At 47.8% G+C, this 23,774-nt stretch overlaps 1 protein-coding gene across 1 annotated transcript in view; it reads right to left on the minus strand.

The window, feature by feature from the left end:
* Positions 1 to 16,161: 16,161 nt before the first annotated feature.
* gpc3 (glypican 3) overlaps positions 16,162 to 23,774 on the minus strand; it is a 78,013-nt gene continuing 70,400 nt past the window's right edge. Inside the window, 4 exon segments of the mRNA XM_034543751.1 lie at positions 16,162 to 16,208; positions 16,211 to 16,343; positions 16,345 to 16,462; positions 16,576 to 16,808. Coding sequence (XP_034399642.1) covers positions 16,162 to 16,208; positions 16,211 to 16,343; positions 16,345 to 16,462; positions 16,576 to 16,808 — 531 coding nt within the window.

A 23,774-nucleotide genomic window follows, 5' to 3' on the forward strand; every position in this document is an offset into this window, starting at 1 on the left:
AAACTTGTTCAAAGTGCCATCTGTTCGACAGATATCTAGAATCCTCCCATATCCTGGTCCGTCCTCCACTTGCTAAGAATATCTCTCATGTCCTTCTTTTATATTTCTATCATATTGTTGCAACTCTGTTTTCTTTTGCCTCCTCTCAGGAGCAGTTTGTTGAATCTGCTGTCATGACCTTTGCCCCCCCCCCTGCAACTTGTTTCTTCTTGTGACACTGGAAAAAAGCAATTAAAAGGTACATTTCTCCTGATAAGACAGATTCCAAAAAGTTAACTGTCAACCTTTAAATTCACCCTGAGAGTTTATTCTCTTTGCGATCCTCATTATAAATCTTAAAAAGTAGAAGTCTAGACATTCTTTTGTAAACAAAAATTAAATATTGGAAATAGAAGTCAATCAAGTGCACACATTTTGAACCCAGCCTTGTACACAAATAAATCCTAATAATACTTCTTACCCCCTGCGTTTAAACATGCCTGGACTGGTGGGGTGTTTCGGTGTGTGTGTGCGTGTGTGTGTGTGTGTGTGTGCGCACACGTCCAATGGTTTGGGGGGTTAGTGCTCAGCAAAATGACATTCCTCCTTTTGTGTCCACATTCCTCAGGCGGCTCCATTCATTCCGTGTGACTGCGGCTGCTGCAGGGGAAGCCAGGGGTTGCCGAGGAGCGGGAGGAGGAGGATGGAGCTGTGGGCATGGGAGAGCGTGGGCCCGGCACTCCCCTCCATGGGCCAACAAAAGGTAAGAAAACGGTCCAGTGCCATGGTAATTAGACATGAATGAGCTTTGAACGACGTGACATGTCTCAGGCTTTGCTCTCCAGCGGAGGAATTTAAACATCCAGCTTGGTTAAAAAAAAAAGAAGAAAAAGAAGAAGATCGCACTGGACCCAAGCACCTGAAACACATTGTTATTTTAATTCACATGCACCGCCTGATGACCCCTTCGGGCTGGTAAAGGTACCCAAGCCCAAACAGCTTTGTGCGACCATGAAATAAAGCTGAAATACATATTCATAAGGGAGTCAATCACTCACGCAGAAAATGCAACAATTCCAGATAATCAGCTATTCTCACTGTTCCTGCTGACTAACATCAAATTGACCTTTCACTCTCATAATGCCGGCCGTTCCCAACATTGCCCCAATATTACCCTAAGAAAAACACATGAACTCTGCATTTCAATAGGCCTGTTTGCCCTTTCTCCAGCCTTGCATTAGCATTCAGAGTACACCAGCCCCCATTTCATTGTTGAGCTGTGAGTGAGCGTCTGTTACCTGGCTGAGGTGACTCCAGGGGTAAAACTAATGGGGTTCACTGTATGGAAACCCCACAGAGAGCAGATGTCATGCCCAGAGTGGTTCATCATCTGCTGGGAGTGAGAAATACAGATCTAGAGAATCACACACATGATTCACATGGCGCTTTGAAAACTAGCAGCACACTCCAGAGAAACATCAATTATATGATTCACGAAGGGCTTTGTAGTGGATCGGATGGTGAAAGGCACATAAAGTAACACATATATATATATATATATATATATATATATATATATATATATATATATATATATATACTTGCAACATTGTGTGTCCTATTTATAACCCCTGCGGTACGCCATCCATTCTCTCTCTTATTTCCCATGCTCTTAAAGAATGCCCTAAAACAAGGTGTTTCGAGCTGACCTGTCATTCTAAGCTTTTTGGTTTCCCACTATTTCTTTACAACCAAGCTTTTTTGCCGATTGTGTCCACGCTTCAAAAATCATCTCTACATCCCTCTGTAACATCAGTTTATCAATGTATTTCCTCAGAAATGAAAAAGATAAAACACAATTCTGTTATTTTCTGTCCATTTTCCTAATGTAAAACTAGCCTCACAAAAATAAATTGCATAAGTTTTCTCCTAGGAGGGGGAGCTATTTTGTTTTATCTTGCTTCAACCAATCAGGAGCAAGTGACGTGTTTGTCGTTTTCTGTCGACATGAAATGAATTGCTTACTATTATTGTTTATTTATTTAAGTCTACATCCACGTGATCTCATCCACACTTATTATCCATTATTCTGTCACTATTTGTTAATGGATCTAAATAGCTAGCTAGCTATGGAGGAGGAAGATGATGTCTCCATTCTTAACCCCGTCTTCTAATCTCTGATTGGTCAGTTGTTATCCAATCCAGAGAAGCGGGGTTGCGAACCATGCTAACCCCCAAAAAACTAATTTAAAGATGTTTCACTTTGGCGCCACCTGGTGGTAGCAAATAAAAAGGTGGTGAATCGGAAACCCAAAGCGAGCTACATTAACAGGGGCCGTCTCGTTAGTCTACAAGCTAAAAGCTACAACTATTTTGAATAGAGTTTATAATCAAACACCCCATCATTTCAATAGAGTAAGTATTTTGTGAGCAATGACACCTCCCGAGAGGTTCTGATGGCAAGTCTCTGGCGAAGACTCATGGGAACTACAGTTGCAATAGTTGTTTTATCACAACTAAAATGGGGTATTCAAACATTAATGTCCTGTTATTAGAGATTTAATAGAAAAACCCCAAAGAGAAAAGCAACCAGAGAAACTGAGAATACCACAAAAACTGAAAACTCGTGGAGCAGAAAATAACGTGGAAGTGAAGCAGGATCTGGCCTTGTCCAATTACTGCAACTGTGGATTATGAGTGCGAGCAGAGAGCAGTCGATATAATAATAATAATACAGTCAGCATTACAGGTCTTTCCACTTGGGAAGTCACACAACATGCTGCATTTCAATCTGGTGTGCTGTGGCTGCTGTTTTGTACAAACTAGCAACTGTTGTTTGTACAACGGATCATTTCCTGATTGTTGAGAGCTGTGCAAAGTCTAGCGAGGACCCCCTGGTCTTTGATTCCCAGGAACACTTACCAGATACGTGTTAGAGGGCTGGATCGTTTCTGATATTGATCCCTGTGTTGCTGCAACGGAAGAACAACAACCTTAAGGTGACCTCCCATCCTCTCTGTTGGACCGGTTACACAAGAGAAAAGACCTTATGACTGCGTGCAGTTCAGGCTGAAAATCCTGCCGGTGCTGCCTTTGAGCAGGACTCTGCACCGCTACATCACAGCTGGGTGTGGTCACAAAAACGACAGACCACACCCGCTCGCCCCTTTCTGTAATGATGGGTGTAGCGATAACTGTTTGGGTTATTTCACGTTACTGGTTTCTGTCAGTCAGGTTTTTGTCTGTGCTCTCTTTTCAGTGGTTCCAAGTGGGTGGGTCTCCTTTGGATGAAGGCGGAGTCACATTCTACTCTGCACCAATCAGGATTTAGCAATATTTAAATAAAATAAATCTGCCTTCCATAGATTAGCTTTGGCATTTGACTAGTCGATTATTTTTGTCGTTTTCCTAATTAAATCTTTGATTGTTGCTTGTTTTGTCCCAAATACCGGTTTTATTTTATTATCATTTAATAGCTTTGATATCTAATATTGAGGTTCATCTCAAGATATTATCATTTTGAAACAAGTTTAAGGATCCCCTCTTTCAATTAGTGGCACTATAGGCTGGATATTCACTTTAAACTGCCTTGGATATGAATTTAAATATGAGAAATACATTTGCATAACACAACTGTATTTATATGACAAAAGCAAATCTGCAGAATAGTACACATGGTCCAAAAACATTCCTGGCAAATACATTCTTGGCTTATTAGTCACAAACACGACTGTTACGAAACACATGAAATAAGAAAGCCTCATTCCGTCAACAAAGAAATCCCAAAACACTAAAACATGTCTAGTTTATTATACATTGTACTTTCCTCATCAGCATTTAACATATTTTTTACCACTTAGTTTTAGTTTTTAACCAACCCTCTGATCACAGGTCATGACAGACATTTCTTATGAAACAAAAACAGGTGTAACAAAAAACAGGGAAGCATTCTGTTCTGTTCATCCCCCCCCCCCCCCCCCCCCCCCCCCCCCCCCCCCCCCCCCCCCCCCCCCCCCCCCCCCCCCCCCCCCCCCCCCCCCCCCAACAATTTAGTCCACAAACCACATAGTCTCGTGAAATATGCCAATATTTCAAATAAACCATTTTTTGTACAGAGAAACATACATCTGTACAGTAATCAGGCTGATTTGGAGATTTAGGCTTGTATGATCTGTTTTGTCTTATTATAGGGTTGTTACTTTAAAAAAATAAAAAATAAAAATAATCATCAGTGTTACAAAACAAGGCAAACACTGACAGTGGGAGTGTGAACACTTGAGTTGACGGAATCATCTAAAATAATGTAGCTATCACTAGGACATAAACAATGAGAGAGAAAGGGGTGAGGTGGTGGGGGTGGGGGGGGGTATTGTTGGTGTCATTGGGCAAAAATGACAAAATAACCTTTCAGCATATTATAATTCAAGTGGTTTGAGAGAAAACTAGACCTCGGCTCTGTTTTCTGGCTTTAGAAAATTTAGAAACTTTGGCCAATCACAAGTCATTTCAGAGAAAGAGGGCTCTCCTATTGGCTGTTCTACAAATGCAGATGTTTGTCCCTTCAGATGGTGAAAGCCTGATTCAATATATCCTGCATTGGCAACGACTGCCTACACTGCAGAGCGACCTGTAGCTGTAAGCAGAAGGCTCCACCTCTGAAACCCATCTCAACAGGCCTTTAAGTTTCCAAAGACGATCCAATCACGATCGAGGAAACATTTAAATTATTGACTAGTGCTCGGCTGGTGGGAGGGGCTTAGCGCTGTATTCTGCCTGTACCTGGCGTACCACTTGAAACCCAAATTCTAAAAAGGTTATAACGTATTTCTTTTGCCCAATAACTCAAAAGATGAAGTGACTACCCTAGCTTTAAGTAGTAACAGGACATCTTAAGGTGGAGTGCATGTTTAAATAAGGATTTCACCTCAGCCTCTGGAGATAAAAAGTTCACAACAACTCCCCCAGCTGAAGCCCTGGCAGCAGATCAGTCACTGCCATGGAAAAGAGTAGCAAAAGTTTGAATCTTCTTCTTCCAACTTGATTACACAGAGCAACAACGTGTTGCCGACTGGGAGCATTTTGAAAAAGGTCTGTTGTGTGTGTCTGTTCTCCAAGGAGCTCCTCACTTGCAGGTCCATGACACGGCCGTGTCATGCCGAGGATCCCCCGTCACTATGTCTCCACACGGAAGTCCGTCTGAGAGCAGAGAGGAGGCGAGGCAAGAGGGCACAGAAGTCGTAGTGGGAGTTTATTATTTACACGACGCCGTGGGTTTATCTGGTGTGCTTTAATAGGCTTGATGAGGTTTTGAATGAAGCCAAACGGGTTCTTGCTGAGACAGATGAAGAGGAATGTAGCATTTATGGTCCGACGCTCCCTTTGATGAGCCACTGAACTTTACATTGGGAACCGGAATCGTCAAAAAACAACAACAACCAGGTTCCATGTATTGAATTCCAGGGGAGAGAGAGGTGACGGGGGCGTGAGAGCGCACCGGTCAGTGGGGACGAAGCAGGAGCAGGGCGAGCGTCAACGGGAGCGTCGGGACCAGGCGGCTCCTCCACAGCGGAGCAGCAGGTGAGGAGGCGCCGCCGACCCCGGCCGTGGCCAGGCGAGGGGTCAGCAGCTGCTCCTGGAAGGTGAAGTCGTCCATTGCCAGGTTATCGGCCAGGTCTGAGAGGGAGGCAGACGGAGATGGACGGGAGACAGCGAGGAGGAGACAAAGAATGAACAATATGAGAGAGGCAGAGAAAAACAGGCACGGAGACAATTAGAACAAACACTGTCACAGAAGCTGAAAAACATGTGCGCTGCGCCTGTCCTCCTTTCCACATGATGTCTTACACAGCTGGAAAAGCAATGTTACACTCGGCGAACGAGAAAGCTCCGAGCTCCGCACAGAACCAGATGTTGCATGTTATTGTTGCAGACACATGCAGAATCACATATTTCACCCGGAGTGAGTGTTGAAATGTGGATTTAAGTGGTGAGATGCTGAAAACAAGAAATTAAAATTAAAACCCACAAAGGCCAAATGAGGTCATGTCTCAGGATCTGCAACACGCAATTATTTCGACTGCTGTGCGTCTTTGACACAACTTTGTTTGAACGAAACTAGGTTTGTTTTATTGAAGGAGTCCCAAAATAGATAGAAATCCACCAAACCTACTGTACTTTGTGGTTCCTTTTAGAATGTTGTGCGGTTAAAGGGGAACGATAACACCTCATTTGTACTAGCGCAGGTATGTTGTAGAGGAGGGATTTATACTCCTGTTGAGGGAGATACTCCAGAAACAAACCAGGCCCATGGGACTGATAATATGTGTACAGATTGTAAAGCCCTCTGAGGCAAATTTGTAATTTGTGATATTGGGCTATACAAAATAAACTGAATTGAATTGAATTGAATTGAATAATATAGGGTCAACGATGCATTTTGAAAAAATAGTTTCACATTTTGGGAAATACGCCCCTACTCTTTCGGGGGCCGAGCGTTAGATGAGAAGATGAGTGCTCTGTGTGCGGTAACTATGGAGCTGTAGAGTCGGGAGTCTGCTAGCATGAAGACTGGAAGCAGTGGGGAAACGCTGCAAAATGGTTGAGATTTGTTACCCTTACAATGACATAGAGGAAAAGCTCCCTGTGTGCAGAGATGTTGGCTTTACACTGACTCCAAAGTCCTGCGGGGACAAGGAACATCGAACCCGATCCCTCTCTCATGCAGCTATTAGTTATGTTTATGGCTAACGCTTGCTTTCGCCGCGCTGTTAATCATACACGGCGTTGTGCGGCTGCACTGAGGTTCTCTGGGATTGTGGGGAAATAGTTCACGATGACTTCAGGGACGGTGTGTGGACAGAAATCCACCTGCTGTGAGGCTCCTGCTCTGCATACGGCAGGCGATATCATCCGCTGTGACCAGCCCGTCACCCTCAACTTTCACCTCTCCCTCCACAGCGACCGCAGACGTGCTCTCAAGCGAAGGCACTCGACTCGTTTGCCGCAGTGGCGGCCTCTTAGTTAGCGGTGGGGGACGCCCCGGGTGTCTTTCACTGCGTTGCTTAGATGAATGAAAGTTTGAAAAAGTGAATTACTCCTCAGTCGCACCCACATGTCACTTTTTCTCCGCCGTCTTCTCCATCTGTTCTGCACACTGCAGTGACTTCACAGTCACCTGCTGCTCTGCATCCACAGCTGGTTCCTCTCCTGACGCTGTGTGTGTGTTTGTGTGTGTGTGTGTGCGTGTGAGCGAGTGTGTGTGTGTGTGACATATTCTGTGCTGCTTCGCCTGACAGAAAGCTGTGAGGGAGACTGAAATAAGAAGGCAGAGTTATATGAGGGAGGGCAGGAGGATATCTAATAAAGCAGCTCTCTGGGTAGGAACGCCAGCTATGAGCTGTCCCCTCACAAGCCAGACGCAGAGCGCAACACATGCACACACACACACACACACACACACACACACACACACACACACACACACACACACACACACGCTGGTGCATTTCTGACATACCTCTCCCTCACACACGTCTTTGGTGGCTGGGCGTACATTTGCCCACTTTCTCTCTCTCTCACACACACACACACACACACACCCGAGCTCCTGAAATAACAGATAGCTCTAAATTGAATTAGCTGTCTGATCTGTGTGCTCCCGAGTGGGAGCCGTGGGAGGAAGTGGCCGATCTGAGGCACTGTGTGATCGGAAGGAGCGGCCAGGATTCCGACTAAAGCTTTCAGGCCTTAAGTAGAAACACAGAGAACCGGGTCCTTCCTCTCGTGTCCCCGGTGCCCACAGGCCCCGAAGCCATCTTAAAACAGAGGAATGAGGCAAATAAACAAAGCACCAACAAAACTCCAAAAGGCATCTCCGATGAATGTCTTCACGGTTATGACATCTTTTGAACAGAGGCCAGGGGACGATTCCCTTTATTTTCTTCTCCTCCTGTGCCCTCTGACAAGACGGACATTCTTCGGGGCTCTGAAAGAACGATTTGTCACCGTCGACAGCGGCGCACTGTACTGCCGAGCCAATTAAGCTCAAGGTACAATTCGATACAGCTTTTATATACACTGCGGATAAGATGGAGGTCGCGGGGGTGGGGTGGGGGGGGCAAGCACGTCTGCATTTGTGTGTTTGTGTGCGGATGATTGAGAGTGGGGTGTGCGCGCCCGTCTCTGTGTGTTTGTGAAAAAGCCGGAGACTAAGTGGAAGAGCATTGTGTCGGTGTGCTTTATAGCGGCAATAATGTGAGTGGGCTGTGAAAAAAAGTCCCTCGACCTGGAGGGGTGGGGTATGGGGGGTGGGGGGTTGTCTCTCTTGCTAGTTTAAACACTTCGACATGAGCAGCACCACAGAGGGGCCTTGTTCTGCAGGCTTTCAAAACAACAGGGACCGAACACTATGCAAACTTAGACCCCCTACACTCCTGCACAGGCCTGGGACTAATAATATCGCGGTATCATTAGTGATGAACACCTGCGCCTGAGTAGCAAAGTACAGACAGCGAGAGCGAAAGAGAGTCAAACAGGCAGACAGAAGTAGCTTCTTTTTTCTCTTTTCCTTTCGGGGCCTTTTAAGGAGGAGCCGGGGAAGTGGACAGGCGGGGACGATTAGGCGCATAGATGGATAACTCCTGGCTAAAAATAGAGCCGCAATCCCGACTGTGATTAATGGGACCAATGCGGGGCCCTTGTGGCTTCTCAGCAGAGCCGAGCCCTCCTCCCTCTCGCCCATTTTGAGACCATCGCTACTCAAAAGGACGCCACCTTGCTAGCGTTCCCCCTGCTAGCTTTATTGTGGCCTCATGAGCTCGAGTTACGACCCAGGGGAGAGGTCAACAGTCCACCCATTGATCGGGTGCACTCAGGCTCCGGACTAAGAATGAGCAGGTAGGTCAGTCACCAGGGGTTTAAATATAGACAGCGCAGGCAGTACGGTTGCACTGGGGCACATGGGCTGGGGGCGGGCCCTACAGCAATGCACTGGCAGTTGAGGCCAGTTAGGAGTGATTCCCATTGGGGCCTCGGGAGTGAGTCAGTGTTCAAACAAGAATTCACATCCATTTCAAATAGTAGCCATTTGCTACACATACAAAAGGAAAGTGAAAACCCATCTCCGTCATCATTTTAATGTTAAGTCAGCAGAAACCTACAACAAAATAATATGTTTATTCTACATAAACTAACAAAAAAACAATAACAAAAACACTATTCAATTAAATGAATACTTTCTTAGTTTCTTGTGTATTTTAGTCATATATGCAATAATGATTGCTGGGTAATATGTGTGTAAATGCCCAATGTCAAGTCCAGGCAGCTTTCTCTTTGACTGCTCTACTTTCCCAATACAGTAGCCTATGTTACTCATTATATATGCCGAGTGTGTGCTCTGTGTGTGTCTGTGTGCACTCGGGCCCGTCGTAACACTGTGTGCCGCTGTCACAGCTGTGGACGTGGTCAGACTTTATGTTTTCTTAAGCGACCATTCCTCAGGAGAACAGACAAATAAATCCAGACTGCGGTTTTCAGTGGGAGCGGATGTTTGTTTGGATCCCTCTTAAGGGTCAACCAGTGGCTGAAGTGTGTGTGCATCTATGTGTTTATGTGTGTGTGTGTGTGTGTGTGTGTGTGTGTGTGTGTGTGTGTGTGTGTGTGTGTGTGGCTTTGTGCAGAGGAGAACATGAGGAAAAAGGGAGGGGGGGGGGGAGAGAGTCTGGAGTTTTGTTTTCAGCGGTGCTCGGTGCCTGGGGTTCGTCGTTTACGGTTTGCAGTTGTCACAACAAGCAAACTATGTAGAAAAACTGTAACAGCGAGTGGAAAGACATGTTTCCTAGCGCGCCGCAACTACAGGTGACGATTACACGAGACAGGAAATGCTTCATTTGTGTCTGGCATTCTCAGGACAAGTTTTTTTAATTGCTTTAAAAGTAGGTGCACATCAGTAGCCAGTTGACACATTATTATAACCCCTCTGGCAAGTGTGTACCTTCATGGTCCGGTACAGTTTATTCAGTACATGTGTGCTGTGCACAAAGGGCTTTTTTTGGTCAGATAAGTATGTGGAATGTTAAGTCTCCAAACACAGGTGCTTCTTATGAAACGGGAGAGATGGTTTGGATTGCCGCCACATTGGCAGACGATGAGTGCATATAACACACCTAAAGCTGGTCAAATTTGATCTAGGTTTTAGAGATTCGGCAGCTTAAAAGATATTATGGTTTCCGAGGTAAAGCAAATATGTTATCACTCGTCTCATCTCTCTGCAGAGCAAACTATTCCCTTAAATATTACACTCAGCAAATTTAGCGATTAAAGGGCCTGGCGTGCAAGTGTGTGTGTGTGTGTGTGTGTGTGTGTGTGTGAGAGACAATGGTCCTGTGAAAACAGCAGGAGCAGCAGGATTGATTGATTTGGTCTTGTAGAGGCGAACAGATCATGAGCGGACGTGTGATTATTGGCTTGCTGGTCACATTCTGTAACTTCCGTGACTGACATGCTGCCGGTTGAGAGCCGAGAAGGGAGCAGAGGGAGCGGCGCAGGATGCTTCTGCCTCCACACCCACAGGTCGACCACAGGGGCGATCGGAGAGGCTGGGAACGTCGGGCCAAGACAAACGGGGGACGCCCAGAGGAGACCCAGAGGAGGCCCAGAGGAGGCCCAGAGGAGGCCCAGGCCCGGGCCTTTCGACAACAGCTCTCTGAGCTGCTCTGGCCTCGCAACCTCCACAACACTCACTGTTATTCTAAGCCGAGGAACCCTCCCACACAGGGGGCAAGAGAGTAAGACGGGGAGACTTGATGCCAAGGAGGACTGAGGACACAAACAGAGTTCTGAAAAGTTTTAAAAAAGGGTGAGAAGTGATTAAATAGGGCGAGGAGACTAAAGGAAAACAGGAAGCAGAATGAGGACATTGAAATTGCGTGCTGAGTCCAAATGTAAAAAAAAGAATAGTGAATGTGTGGGTTCACTCTGATAACAAAGGAATACACCCAGCTGTCAAAAGGGGGAAACCAACCCTCACATACACTTTCTAAATGGTGGCTTTGTGGGACAAATGCAAGTCAACACCTATTAATTAACCAGTGAGGGGAGTGAGGGGATGACCGGCACGCTGCACCCGCTGGCCTCTCCCTGTGCCGTCCAAATTAGATATACTCCGAAGTATTTATAGTCTCCACTTCATATAACAGCTAATGTGATTGTTGAGAGGAGAAAAGGGAAGGAGCTCGAGGAGAAATAAAAAGCTTGAAACGGAGGCATACATTCTGACCCGAGAGCTCCTTCGCAGCGTCGGGCTCTGCGAAGGGTGGAAAAGTGTGTGAGCGGAAAAAAAAAAAAATATTTAAAAAAGCATAACAAATCAAACATACAAAGAGTTGATTCTGTGCTGAGGGCAAGGGGGCTCGCTCAGGGTGGGAAGCTCGGCGGCGTACAGAGAAGGCCTGTAACCTCCAGCAGCTCTGGGGTCGGTGCTGACGGAGGGTCAGAGGTTGTCAGGGAGCGCCGCTTACGGGTGTTTCTGTAGAGATGGAACAATGGCGGTTCTTATCAGAGAGATAGAGAAGAGAGAGAGGTCAGCGTTGGAGTTTGGCCCGGGGGACACATCCTGGTCAGGGAGTCTCTGACGAAACGCATTCTTCGGATACTATCCGTATCTTGAAGATTTGTTTATACATTCTCAACCTTGGTTCCGGTGACGGAAATGTGGCTGGCAGATTTCTGACGCGTGTTTCTTGTGCAAATGTCCCCGCAAACAAACATGCAGAATTCTCCCCACATTCCTGTCGCGGAGCGGCAGCCCACAAACGCAGCCCAGAGTGACAGTTTGGCCGGCGCACAGCGAGCGCCCGTTGAGCAGCTTCACTATCTGTCCCGAGTCCTTTTTCGTGGTCGGCCCGCGGTTTTTTCCTCCAGCAGCTCGCAGTCTGCTGCCAGCGGTCCTCCTGCGAAGTTCGCTGCTTCTTTGAGTTACTTTCAAGAATGGAATGGAAAAAACAGGAGTGAGAGCGGGTCACCGGCAGAATAAAAAGACTTCAGGAGACGTAAAATGCAAAAACCACCCAAAACCGTCCGGCTTTTAAGACGTTCCCACAAAATGGCTGCTTTGTGTGTCGCTGTGGCAGAGGAGCGGCGGGGCCCGCGGGCCTCGAGAATGGCCCCGCTGTGTGCGGAGTGTTTGTGGACTGTGGCCGAGCTGATGGACATGACCCAGCAACGGGCCTGGAATCAATTTAGTGTGTCCAAAAAAGTGCCTGCGAATGTAAATAAAGCGCTTGAGCAAACAAACGCTTTTTTCCGAGAGGCACACACAAACACTGAGGAAACTGTACGGGCCGACAAACCGACTCACTCGCGTAGATGATGAGAACCCGGTCGGCTCTGTGCGCTTGTATCCACAGAAATTAAAACCAGGGCTCTTCTTCCTGCCTTCTGGCTAATCTTAGGGGTTTTATCCCCGGACGGATTTCGAGAAAGCTTCTTGGCGGAAGACCAACGAGGGCCCAATAAGAGGGTAACTTCATCCCCATGTTCCTCTCCTCTCCTCTCCAATCTTCCCCTCCACTGCCACCCCATTCAGCCCCAATAACCGGGCACACACAAGGCCTTGTGGCGGGCTCCTTACTGGCCATGCCTGTTTACACAGATGGCGGCGAGCTTCATTATTTTTGTGAGGGGCGTGGATGAGGTGGGGAAGGAGGAGGATTGGCTGAATTTACAGAGGTTGTTTATAAGCTCTGGGAGGGACGGAGGTATAGCGAACACTCGTTCAGAACACGTCCAGTGTGTAACACATGATCGGCCTCTCCACCAACACCCCCCGTCAACACCTCCTCTACCCCCGGGGTCTTTTAATTTAGCGCCGTCGCCAGAAATATCGTACATCGTTCAATTTTGGAAAACAGTCAATACTTCCAAGTTCACCGTTAATCTCCTGAAAGATAAACAGATTTGAGTTGGCTATAGAACGATCATTTTGTCAGCCAAGGATCAGAGCAGTCCACATCTCCCCCCCGCCCCCACCTATCTGCATCTCTCTCGCCTCATACTGAGCAACAACATCTGTTCTTTTATCTGTTTCTTTTTCATTTCTCTGGGAAAACAAAATCCTAATTACGCTGTTTTGTAGAAAAAGTGCTCGAGATCACAGGTTGCAGAAACACATTTGGTCAAACCAGTGCGTGTTAGCAGTTTAAAAAGAAGGTTGATAATTTATGCATCTGGTTGATCATTTCAGTTGGCCCCTCTGAGGCTGTACTGAGGCGGTGTACACAGAAGATCTGTCAGCATTTAAGATGAAGAACGGACTCTACAGCTTTTTTATTCTATATATTTTGGAAGAGGCTTTACACCCGATGGAGGTGGGCCTCAAACGGTGATACTTTCGGTGAAGTCTACATGTTTTTCCATGGAGGACTCGGCCCGTGTGGGAGCCCAGATTCCTCCTCCGCCCAAACACCTGCACTCCTCCGTGCACATCTGCATCGTCTGGGCTCGTTTCCTTCTGTCTCGCGCTAACCTGCGGGAACGCATGCCCTCTACCTGGCAGCCACATGTGCACAGCTCTGTAGCTGGAAGCAGTTGCTCAGCTAACCAGCTGTGTGGAACTGTATGGCGCTTAAAGGAGGAGGGAACCGTTTACATGGTGGATGGATCCAGAGCGAATGTCAACAGCATCCGGATCACGGCTCTTTTTGGTGTGTTTTCTTTCTTTCTTTTTTTTTTTATGAAGACATGTGGCAAACACTACTGCGGAGCACCGGCGCCGTGTGACTCACCTATCAGGTGCCGAGGTCACAGCTGCAGTTAATTAACATACCAGGTTCTGGTGTTGGCAGCACGCACGGCTGTCAATTGGACGCACATACAGAGTAAGGAATGTTTAGGTTTCCCAGTGTGTCAACCTTTAGAGCTATCAAAGGTGTTTTTGTCTCCTTCTGTTCTTTCCTCGCATTCTTTCATCGCCTCCTTCTTTCTTTTTACTCGCTCCTTTGTACCAGCCTCAAAAAAAAAAAAAAAAAAAAGAATCCGTCGCTGACCTGAAAGGTGAGCCCGGCCTCGGATCGTAAGCCGCGTGTTTCACATTACAGGAATATTTCAACGATGTATTTTGCTAACCCCTGGCGCTGATAAAACGCTGCAGAGCTTCCAAAATGCACGGCCTTAACTTGGAGTGACCGAATGTCTGAGAGCGGGGACATAACAAGAGGCCCATTCAGCGCGGCTCCTGCTGAGCACGGCGAAGGTACGGCGCACAGCGAAAAAAAAAAGACCCGTTCAGTCCGGCCCAGCGAGAAAACACACGTGGCAGAGCTCTGGGCTGCTGGGCCGTGGCAGAGCCCACCGGCTGTTGGCTTTCAGACTACTGAATGTTTCCAAAGGGCATGAAAACCCCATTTAAACCAGTTATTTAGTCTAGCAGTTAGTGTTCGGCTCTTTAAAAGTGGTTCAGAATTGAGTGGTCGACTTTCAAGAACTAACTTGAGTCGGGAAACATTACCGTGGGACTTTATACAGTAAATGACTAATTTGAAGTGACAAGGGCAGTGAAGTGTGAGGGGGCGCAGAAAGCATTTAATGGAGGTCCTTTGTTTCCCCACAGAGGCCGTACAGTCAGAGACCAGGTGTGCATGAAAGCACGGACCACAGGTGAGCCCTCATCATGAGCAAAACCATATGGTATATCACAGATTACAGGATTTAAAAAAAGGAAAAAAGGAAAGAAACTACACACAGACACATCTGTACGCTGCCATACACACACCTGCATTCTGCATACAGACTTTGTAATATGTGACTGTAATAATCTATAATAACTACAGATATAAAGATTTGCACCGCTGAAAACGTGTCCTAAAACATAGTTTAAAAACATTTAAAGTGGGACTGTATGCATTTGAAGATGCACTTGAAACAAACCCTTCAATTCACTTTTGATGGCTAATGTTTGCTGACTTCAGATAGACATTACTGCGTGAATAATCGCCAGATATCAGACTTTATGTCCCTTCTTGTGTCACTCTACTTTTTTTCAGAGAACACTCAACCATAATTGACACTTGTGGCCACACTTGTTTTTTAAGTTGTAATTAATTATAGCTGGTGTTCTGCAAGACCAAACACCAGAATACTGCACATCACCCACCAAACATTTGATTCATTTGAATAATTGAACCGATTGATCAATTGAATCAGCTGACATCAGAGAGGGCAGTGTGTGAGCTGTATCTGTTGGTCTGGCTTTGGAGGGGTGAGGGTGAAGTTGGGATGGGGGGGCACCCTGTCCTGGAATAGCTCCCCTGGCCTGGAATGCTCTGGGGAATGTGCGGCGTGTGGTTTGATTGGTCGGGAGGTGATTGTGTGTGTGTGTGTGTGTGTGTGTGTGTGTGTGTGTGTGTGTGTGTGTGTGTGTGTGTTGTGCGTGAGCAGCATTCGTGATCAGAAGGTTATGGAACCTGTGTGGAGAATGAGCGAGGACAGATCAATCATTTCGCTCGTGGGGAAAACATCCTCTGTGTGGTCAGCAGGTTGACAGGCGCGCCGCGTGGGGCTCTGGGCCCGGCCTCCGTCCTGTCCGCACCTTGTTGTGGTGACTTCTGTCACCTTTCCCCCTGGCTCTTGTGTGCTGCTCCACTCCAGGCTTTGTGAAACCAGATCTGCCTCGTCCATCTCGGAGCAGCGGAGCACAGACAGGCGGCCCATTAGACCTCATGCTCTGCAGGTTGACCTTTGAACCCCCCCCCCCCCCCGCCCCCCAGTCCGCTGTTTGACCAAAATGGGCGGAGCGGCCGTGCTAGGTCAGCGTTTTTTACCGGGTCATCATGGTGCTATCAGCGGCTATCTGTGTATCTGCCAACGAGCGGGGACGCTCCAAGGTCTGCAAACATTACTGGCTTACAAACAGGCGTGTGTGTGCCTGCAGACGCACTCACTAAAATACGGAGGTCAGGCTTTAAAGGGTGCTTTAATTTCCCGCTGCTGAGTTTAATGACAGTGTGTATGGAAGCAGGACTGTACAGTCAGGCTAACAGGAGTGTGTAAGAGAGGGCATCAGGCTCTCACGGCCCCGCCTGCTGGAAGCGATGGCCCTGCAGGATTCCTGCGTTAACCCCGGGTTCCTGCTCACGCTCCCTGCCCGGCGAACCCAAATCCCTGCCACCACACCTCCGAAAAGGAGGACTACTCCCTTCGGCGTGTTTGCTCAGCTGCGCCGGCTTTGTGCCGATGTATCGGAGACCCCTCGTTCCCGCTGTTTTCTCCCTCTCTCTCTGTTTGGTTTCTTTTCTCCCAACGGTTTGTAGCTTCACTTGTTCTTTGTTTGGCTTTCGGAGAGAGAGTCTGACGTGTCCGAGGGATCGGCGGGGGGAGGAGGGGAGGTCGAGAGGTCGGGGCGAGGCGGCTACCTGAGGAAGTCTCACGTCTCCTGCTGCATAGTGTCACGGTGGTGTCAACATGTACAGTAGTCATGTAAACGACCTCTCTGCCGTGCCCGCGGCGGCCTGTGGTCGCTCCCGACTCACCGCACAGCGAGCCAAACCCGCTCGTGTTCCCACGACGTTCTTTCATTGGAAGCAATCGGTGTGGACGCCGCACCTCATTTGTAACCACGCGAAGTTGCCGGTTGAGAGTCCGTTTTGAGTCTGACCTGCGAAGATGCGTAGCCGCTTGCGTCTCGGCGGCGGCCCCAGGCCCGACACTCCGGTGCACTCGTCTTCGTCGTCGCAGTCGCCGCTCTCGAATCCGTCCTCGCCGTCATCGCTCCACGTGTCCGCTCCACGCGACCGGGCTCTCCAGCGTTTGTCGGACACGGTCACCAGCCGCAGCAACTGTGGGGGAAAAAAAAAAACAGGACGAGGTTTAAAAAAAACCCACCGGGCCCCCCCCCCCCCCCCTCACCCTGTTCATGAATCACTGTTAAAATAAATAAAGGGTGTCTCTCGGTGGGAGCGCGTGCTGTATGATTAGAACAGGTCGAGGGGAATTCCTCACAGGGACTCGGTGAGTTCTAAAAGCGCTGGCATTTACCAAACCCTAATTATATTCACCAGGCAGGAAAAGAGTAATCGGTGTTTGTTATTTCGGTCCAAACGTGATTCATTCAAAGGGGGTTGTGGCTGCCGCTCCATGTAATTTACTGGTAGAAAAAGAAACAGTGGGGCAAACAGACTGGTGCGACCGTGTTGTTGCTGGCAAACATCCAGGTTTTGAGTGGTTGTCTCAGGGCAACAGGGACACAACAACACCACATAACAAGTGGACATCAAGACCTCCAGATCTAAAATGAGAGAGTGGGGTGAAAGATGAAGAAGAAGAAGAAGAAGAAAAAAGGATGTTCACGTTTGTAATATTATTTCATTGGACCAGTTAGGATTGGAAAGCTCTTTTTCAAGGGAGAACATGGCCCAAGATGGCAGCATAACAAGTTGCAGACATATAATAAATCAAGCAACAGATTAAACAATGCCAAAAAGAAAACGATAATAATATAAAGTGCAAAACATATAACACAAGCTCTAAAACAAAGAAATTGGATATGATTTGCAACTATTCCAGTTTGGCCTCTGGGCTGTAAAAGCAGTTGCTGTTCAACTGGGATATTTTCCCACAGGGTTTACAGAAGCTCATAGCGTGTTTGTGCAAAACATACCAGAAGTGTTTATTGAGAACTGTGGTAAAGTAATCAACTCATGAATAATGCAGCAAAGTCCAAGAGCTGTGACGCAAAGACACCCAAAAATGATCTCTGAATTCCTCCTGACCACATGTGAGAGCAGGGCAAACAGCTAAATTGACACATTCAATTAGGAAAACGGAGCAGACAGTTCAACTTCCACATACTTGTTGTGTAGCTTCAGATAAACGCAGGGAAAAAAAGAAAGAAAAAAAACAAACAACCTTTTTCCTGTCTTGTGTCCACGGGTGAAAAACATGTGAGGCCTTCTCGGAGACAAATACATGGCCGCTGTCTGAGCATCTTTCAGCCTCCACAACATCGCACATGATTGAGAGCCCTGCCAAGGTAACAGATGTGCTAAATTCCTCCCGCCTGCCCTCCGAGCCTCCTTTCATCTCACCGCTCTTCCTCCTTGTTTGCTTTTTTATTGATTTCCTTCCTCTGCGTACGCCAGCATGCATTTTTGTTGTTGTTGTTTTCGTGTTGTTTTGGCTGGCTACGGGAGTAAATTGAGTTCAGATGGACCTCGTCTCAAGTCAGCTGCGACGTCTGCCTGAGATTATACAATGTGTGTGTGTGTGTGTGTGTGTGTGTGTGTGAGAGACAGAGAGCGGAGGTATAAAAATGCAGTGCTAATCACAGAATTACGTCAGTCAGAGGATAAACAACCCTGTTCCCTCCGCCCGCATATACAACCCTGATCTGGGTTTTACAAGTGACATAAACTTTAAAGTTTAGAGGGGGCAACACACACCACCTTGTACTCAGCATGGCCGCCCAACAAACCTCCTTTCATTTCTGAACACACACACACGCACACACACACCCACACACACACACACACACACACCCACACACACACACAGGATGACCGCAACATTTCTAAAAGCCTGGTCAGTTAGACTGAGGACAAACAGTCAGTCCCAGACAGGGCGGTTGATCCATGGGGTCATTCTGACTTCTGTTTGAGGCCGTCCAGTAGAGCGCCACCTGTTGACAGAGCACAGCCCCTTAAGGTGTCACATTGAAACAAACTCCCAACATGATGGACGGTGGTTTAATGTACTGGAGCCCTTCGTTGCAGACAGCACCGTGTGTTTGCCCGGAGGCCTGCGTAGATCTACTGAGGTCCTGAAATTCCTTCTCATGGTGTGCATCCTGGCAACTCGGTTGGACTTTGGGAGGGGAGGGGCCAATTAAAAGGCAAACAAAGACTTGGAAAGCAGCGACAGAAAGATGTGGCTCGGGGTATTTCAGAACAAAAACCTAAAAAAAGGTACGAGGAGTGAAGGGGAAAACATTTGGGAGCAACTGTCGCGTCCCTGTTTAGAGCTCGGTCTGTGTGAACGCTGCCATGTGTAGCTCACCACCTGCCAGCACACACACCGACTCCCCTCGGCACATAAACAGACGAGGTCGTCCTCTGATTCACTGTGCGCTGACGTTAGAAGAAACAACCCACAAACAAGTCCCACTGACAATAACAACATGCTGACGTTCAGATTGTGGAACATTGACATCGTTCATCTTAGTTTAACAGCTTGGAGCTATTTGGTCCGAATAAAAAGTATTTGACAAATTACAATGTTGACTGGATGATGGAGCTAGATTACATTTTTTTAATTAAATGTTGTTGTTTTTTTAAGTGATACAAAAGAGCAGATGAACAGCAGATTGAAAACAATAAGAATAAGAATTTGGCTGCATAATCACAGGCGTGGCCTAAATGGGGTTGAGCAGTGAGCCGTGCCCTTCTCCACATACAGGAGGAGGGGGGGGGGGGTTCTTGCCCCATTGGCTGACTGCCACTGCCACGGCTGCGGTAGCGAGGAGGGGTGGGATGTATGTTTGTGTCGAAAAGTGATGCTGCGCTTTTGGCACGGCTGAGCCACAGCGTGATCCGGCAAGAGACCTCACATTTACCACAAGAGGGAGAAACCTCAAGTCGTTCTGGGCTGGAATCTTCTGCAATTAAAAAAAAAAGAGAGAAAACCCGAGCAAAAGGAAGTAGGGAGGAAACAAATAAAAGAGTTTTTTTTTTTTTTTTTTTTTTTTCAGGAGAAATGCTCCAGTATGTTTTCCATTAGGAGGAGAAGGAATCTGGTGCTTTCTCTCTTTTCCCCCCCTCTCTCGCTCCCCTCTCTCTCTCTCTCTCCTCCTTATGTTGAGAGTTGCATCGGGAGCTGGCTGCTGGACACGCAGAACATGGAACAACCAGGACGGGCGGTAGGCATCCCGCAGGCCACACGGTTCCCCTCACCTTTAAACACAAAAAGCGCCAAGTCACACCGAGGAAACACGGCCTCAAAAGTTGCCAACAAAGCCAAAACATGTGGCGGATTGCTCAACGCGGGCCAGCCCAGACAGAGACACAGAAACCGCAAGTCTGTCACTGCCTCCCACACATGACATGAACTCCACACTGGGGTCACTGTTCGATGCGACAGCTGCAACGCAGCCCCTGAGTTCAAGCCGCTGGTTGACCTGCGGCGATATAAAAAAATAAAAATAATCAACCTGCACTCACTGATCATCAGCTGAAGCCTTTTGAAAAAAAATCTTTTTGTTAAAGTCCCGGTTCACATTTTGACCATGAATCACGGAGAAAGCATGCAAGCCGAAGATAAGGAAACAAATATCTTAGCATAAACGTCATAACTGTTGAAGTGAATGAGGAGGGGATGAGTAATGAAGACAGAAAGCCTCCAGAAAGAAAAAAAGCCCTTCTTGTCTTGGGAGTGTGTGATTGGGATCAGGCCCTGTGTTGTGTCCTCCTCTCCAGCACAAGTCTGGACACGCTGCTCGTGACTCGGCTCAGACGGAATCCGCTGCTCCGAATGTTTCCATCGGTGCCTCGACACATCTCGTCTGCACATCTACTCTATAGAATTCAAGGCGTGGCTTTTCGGGATGACGCCGCTCACCTCTCATGGGTTCACATTCATACAGTGTGCTGGCTTAAAGCGGCGACGAGCCCATGCAAAATGATCACAACTCTGCGGCTCGCAGAGCTTTCTTTAGTGCATTTCAGCTCGTTGTTTTGGTTTTATCACCCTCATTTTGGACAGTTTTGGTTCACTCTCAGGTTTCATCTGGCAGCTGTTTTCAGCAACAACGAAAAAACACCTAACGCCACATACAGAGTTGGCAACTACCTTGTGAAGAAGGAGGATTTAGTGGCTAGAGAGAGAGATATTTCCTTCACAAGCTGATGGACGCCAGACGTGAGCTCAACAGGATAGACACACGACAGGTTAGGGAGAACACAGGGAGCTGAGGGGGAAAGAAACGAGTGTTTAGACAATCAGTCATATTCCAGCTAACTGTAGAAAGCACAGCACGTCAAAGTTCACCGGGAGGTCCATATGTAAATGTTTACGTGGGTGAGGACTGTTCACTTGTGCTTCTCTTCCAAATAAGTTTTGGCAAACCGAGGGTTTTGTCTAATGGTCTGTCTGCTTGTGCTTCTCGCTCCGTTAGATTTCCTCACAGCAGTGTTGCTGTTCCCGAATCTCAGGGATTTACTTGAGTGAATCAAATCTCATCATCCCCTGTGAGAGGAAATGTGGCCAAAACTAGGATCATGAAACATGAACTGTAACAAACTGGAGTTGTCCTTTTATTTTTAAGGTGCCAAAGAAACTGTAACGTTTTAGTCTTTTTCTGCTGTCTAAGAAATATTAAACTGCTGCATTTCAAACTATGGCTCCTATTTATCTCAGAGATCTTGTGAAGCCACACGCATTCTGTACAGCACATAGTATTTATATATTTTCTGATCAGAGCAGGAGCCGCTGCCGGGGGTCACTGCGCGGGACGAATAAAACACACGACTTCTTCAGAACAGACTATTCTTTTGCAATGAAGTGAAGGAAATGAACTTTCAATTACACCGAATGCCCCACATGAATGTGAAGACGTGCCGTGCAGAGGAACCGGGAATGAAATGAGGGACGCCTCGGGAGAAACACAGGCCGACACGGGGAATGACAGGAGGCCCTTTCCACGCAGTGAGTCATGGAAAGCTCCTCGGCCCGCGCACCGCTTGGGCCTGGCCCCGCAGTCGCGCCCGCTCTCATTACTCAACTTGTATTGAATCTGAAATGTAAAGAGCAGAGGGACGTTTGCTCTCTCATTCCTCCCCGTCTTGTCTTCCTCTTTCCGTCCGTGGTCGGTCACGTTAATGCAGACAAGATTAATTTCCTGAGGTTAATTCCAGTTGGTACAGAGCACACAGAGAGAGAGAGAGAGAGAAAAAGAAGCTCTCCAGTCGAGTGTTAAACTGGGCGTGTGTCCACTCCACCTTTCTTCCTAAGCCCATAAGGCTATTTCCAGATTTCTCCAGTTGAGAATGAATGTTTAGACTCCGTTGCCAGGGACTTTGTTCCTCTGGTAGATGAAACTCTTAAACCCTCTACATATATTTAAGATAGCAGATTAAATACACGGTTGCCAGTTCATCTTCTGCAAGAACAAACCACCGTGTCTCCTGTGTTTATTCTGACATTCTCTGTTCAGATCAAGGCAGGGCCTCTAGTATTAAATATATCTGGTATGACAACAATTTTCAATCTGTTTTGAGGCTAACCAAATGAAAATCTTGACTTATGTCTGTGAATGTGCCTGATTGTCTGCATGGGGTTTAATAGTTTAAACTCCTGCACAGGCCACTGGTTGCTAAATCAGATTACGCCCCTCAGACAATCTCTTTTTGTCCGCTGCTTGTCTTCTTTACACGTTATCGCAGCGGTTCCCAGAGTCATGTGTTGCTAAGAAACCATCAGCAGACCGTCACAGCGTGTCCCATGATCACACCTAGCGGCGGCCGGTAACGCATAATAGAGAGGGTGGTGTGGGCTGTGCATGCACACGCAACAGTGGGCAGCTGTCCTGCTGCCGGCTAGCTTTGCTTGTAGCTTACAGGAACACAGCGATAATGTCTTGGGAGAGAGAGTGCTGGAAAATAGCAAAGTAGCACCAGAGGAACTACCCCATACTGACACGGTACGGCTCTAGCGAGATGAAAAAGCAAGGAGCATGTGATGGAACGATGAAGTCAGGGAGTGCTAACACTTTGACAGGTCCTGAGAGGAGCCTCAACTCCGCTGTGTCCCCCCCCCCCAAGAGCACCGCCACCCTGAACAACAGGCAGAGGAGGAACAGAGGAGGTCTCCGACCCTCGCAGGGAGACCCTCTGATGACCTAGCAGAGACAGGAAACAGGAAGTGTGACCCCTGACCTCTTTCTGGATGGGGGGGGGGGGGGGGGGGGGAGGGGGATCCTAACACGTGACTGTGCCCAGTGACAACAAGGCCAGGATGTGTGGGTCAGATCGGAGACCGCGGCAGGAAGTCTCAACTGCTGTGGCAGTTGAACAATAAGCTGAGGATCAGCAGAAAGACAGTAAAGCCTGGTTAGCGAGCCCGCTGCCTTGCTTGTGCAGCAGGGTTTTTATAAGCCGGCTGCGTGATAATTACACCCAGTGGGGTGGCAGTGGTGCGGGAGCAAAAGGGGCGGAGTGGGAAGAGAGAGGCGACCTCGGCGCGGGCCCCAGGGAGGGGACAGACAGGGGGGGGAGGTGGAGGTAAAGAGGAATGGGTGGCAGTGGTAGAAGGCATGGTTGGGCCTCATTAGCAGGCGGACTAATTGGGAGGAAAAGGGCCCTCACATGTTCCGTCTGACCTCCCAGCCATGGGAGAAAGCCAGGGTGGGAAAGGGGGTGTGCAAGTGTGTGTGTGTGTGGAGGTAGAGGGGGGGGGGGGGGGGGGCGGGGGATCTGATCGTTGGATTCCTAAAGTTAAGGAACCATAACTCCTCATAACTCCTCAAATCCTAAATATACCATGAAGTCCGAAGTCTCCGGAAAGCGGAAGGCTAACATGCGTGCGTGGTGCTCTAACAGGGATACCGACTCTGCCTCTACAAACGCCCCGCAGCTCCTCAGAGGTTTACACCAGGTGTCACACTTCATTTAAAAAGAACCCACACGGCTTATCCCTGCAAACAAATATAGCGGCGTAACAGCTCTCCTTCCTCCTCCGCTTCCAGGGCAGTCGTACTTCACAACCATAAAAACGAGGACGGGGGAGAGGACGAGGGCCCGGGGGGAGTGTATTAA

The sequence above is a fragment of the Cyclopterus lumpus genome, chromosome 10 (assembly GCF_009769545.1).
Source record: "Cyclopterus lumpus isolate fCycLum1 chromosome 10, fCycLum1.pri, whole genome shotgun sequence".
In the NCBI taxonomy this organism is placed as follows: domain Eukaryota; kingdom Metazoa; phylum Chordata; class Actinopteri; order Perciformes; family Cyclopteridae; genus Cyclopterus; species Cyclopterus lumpus.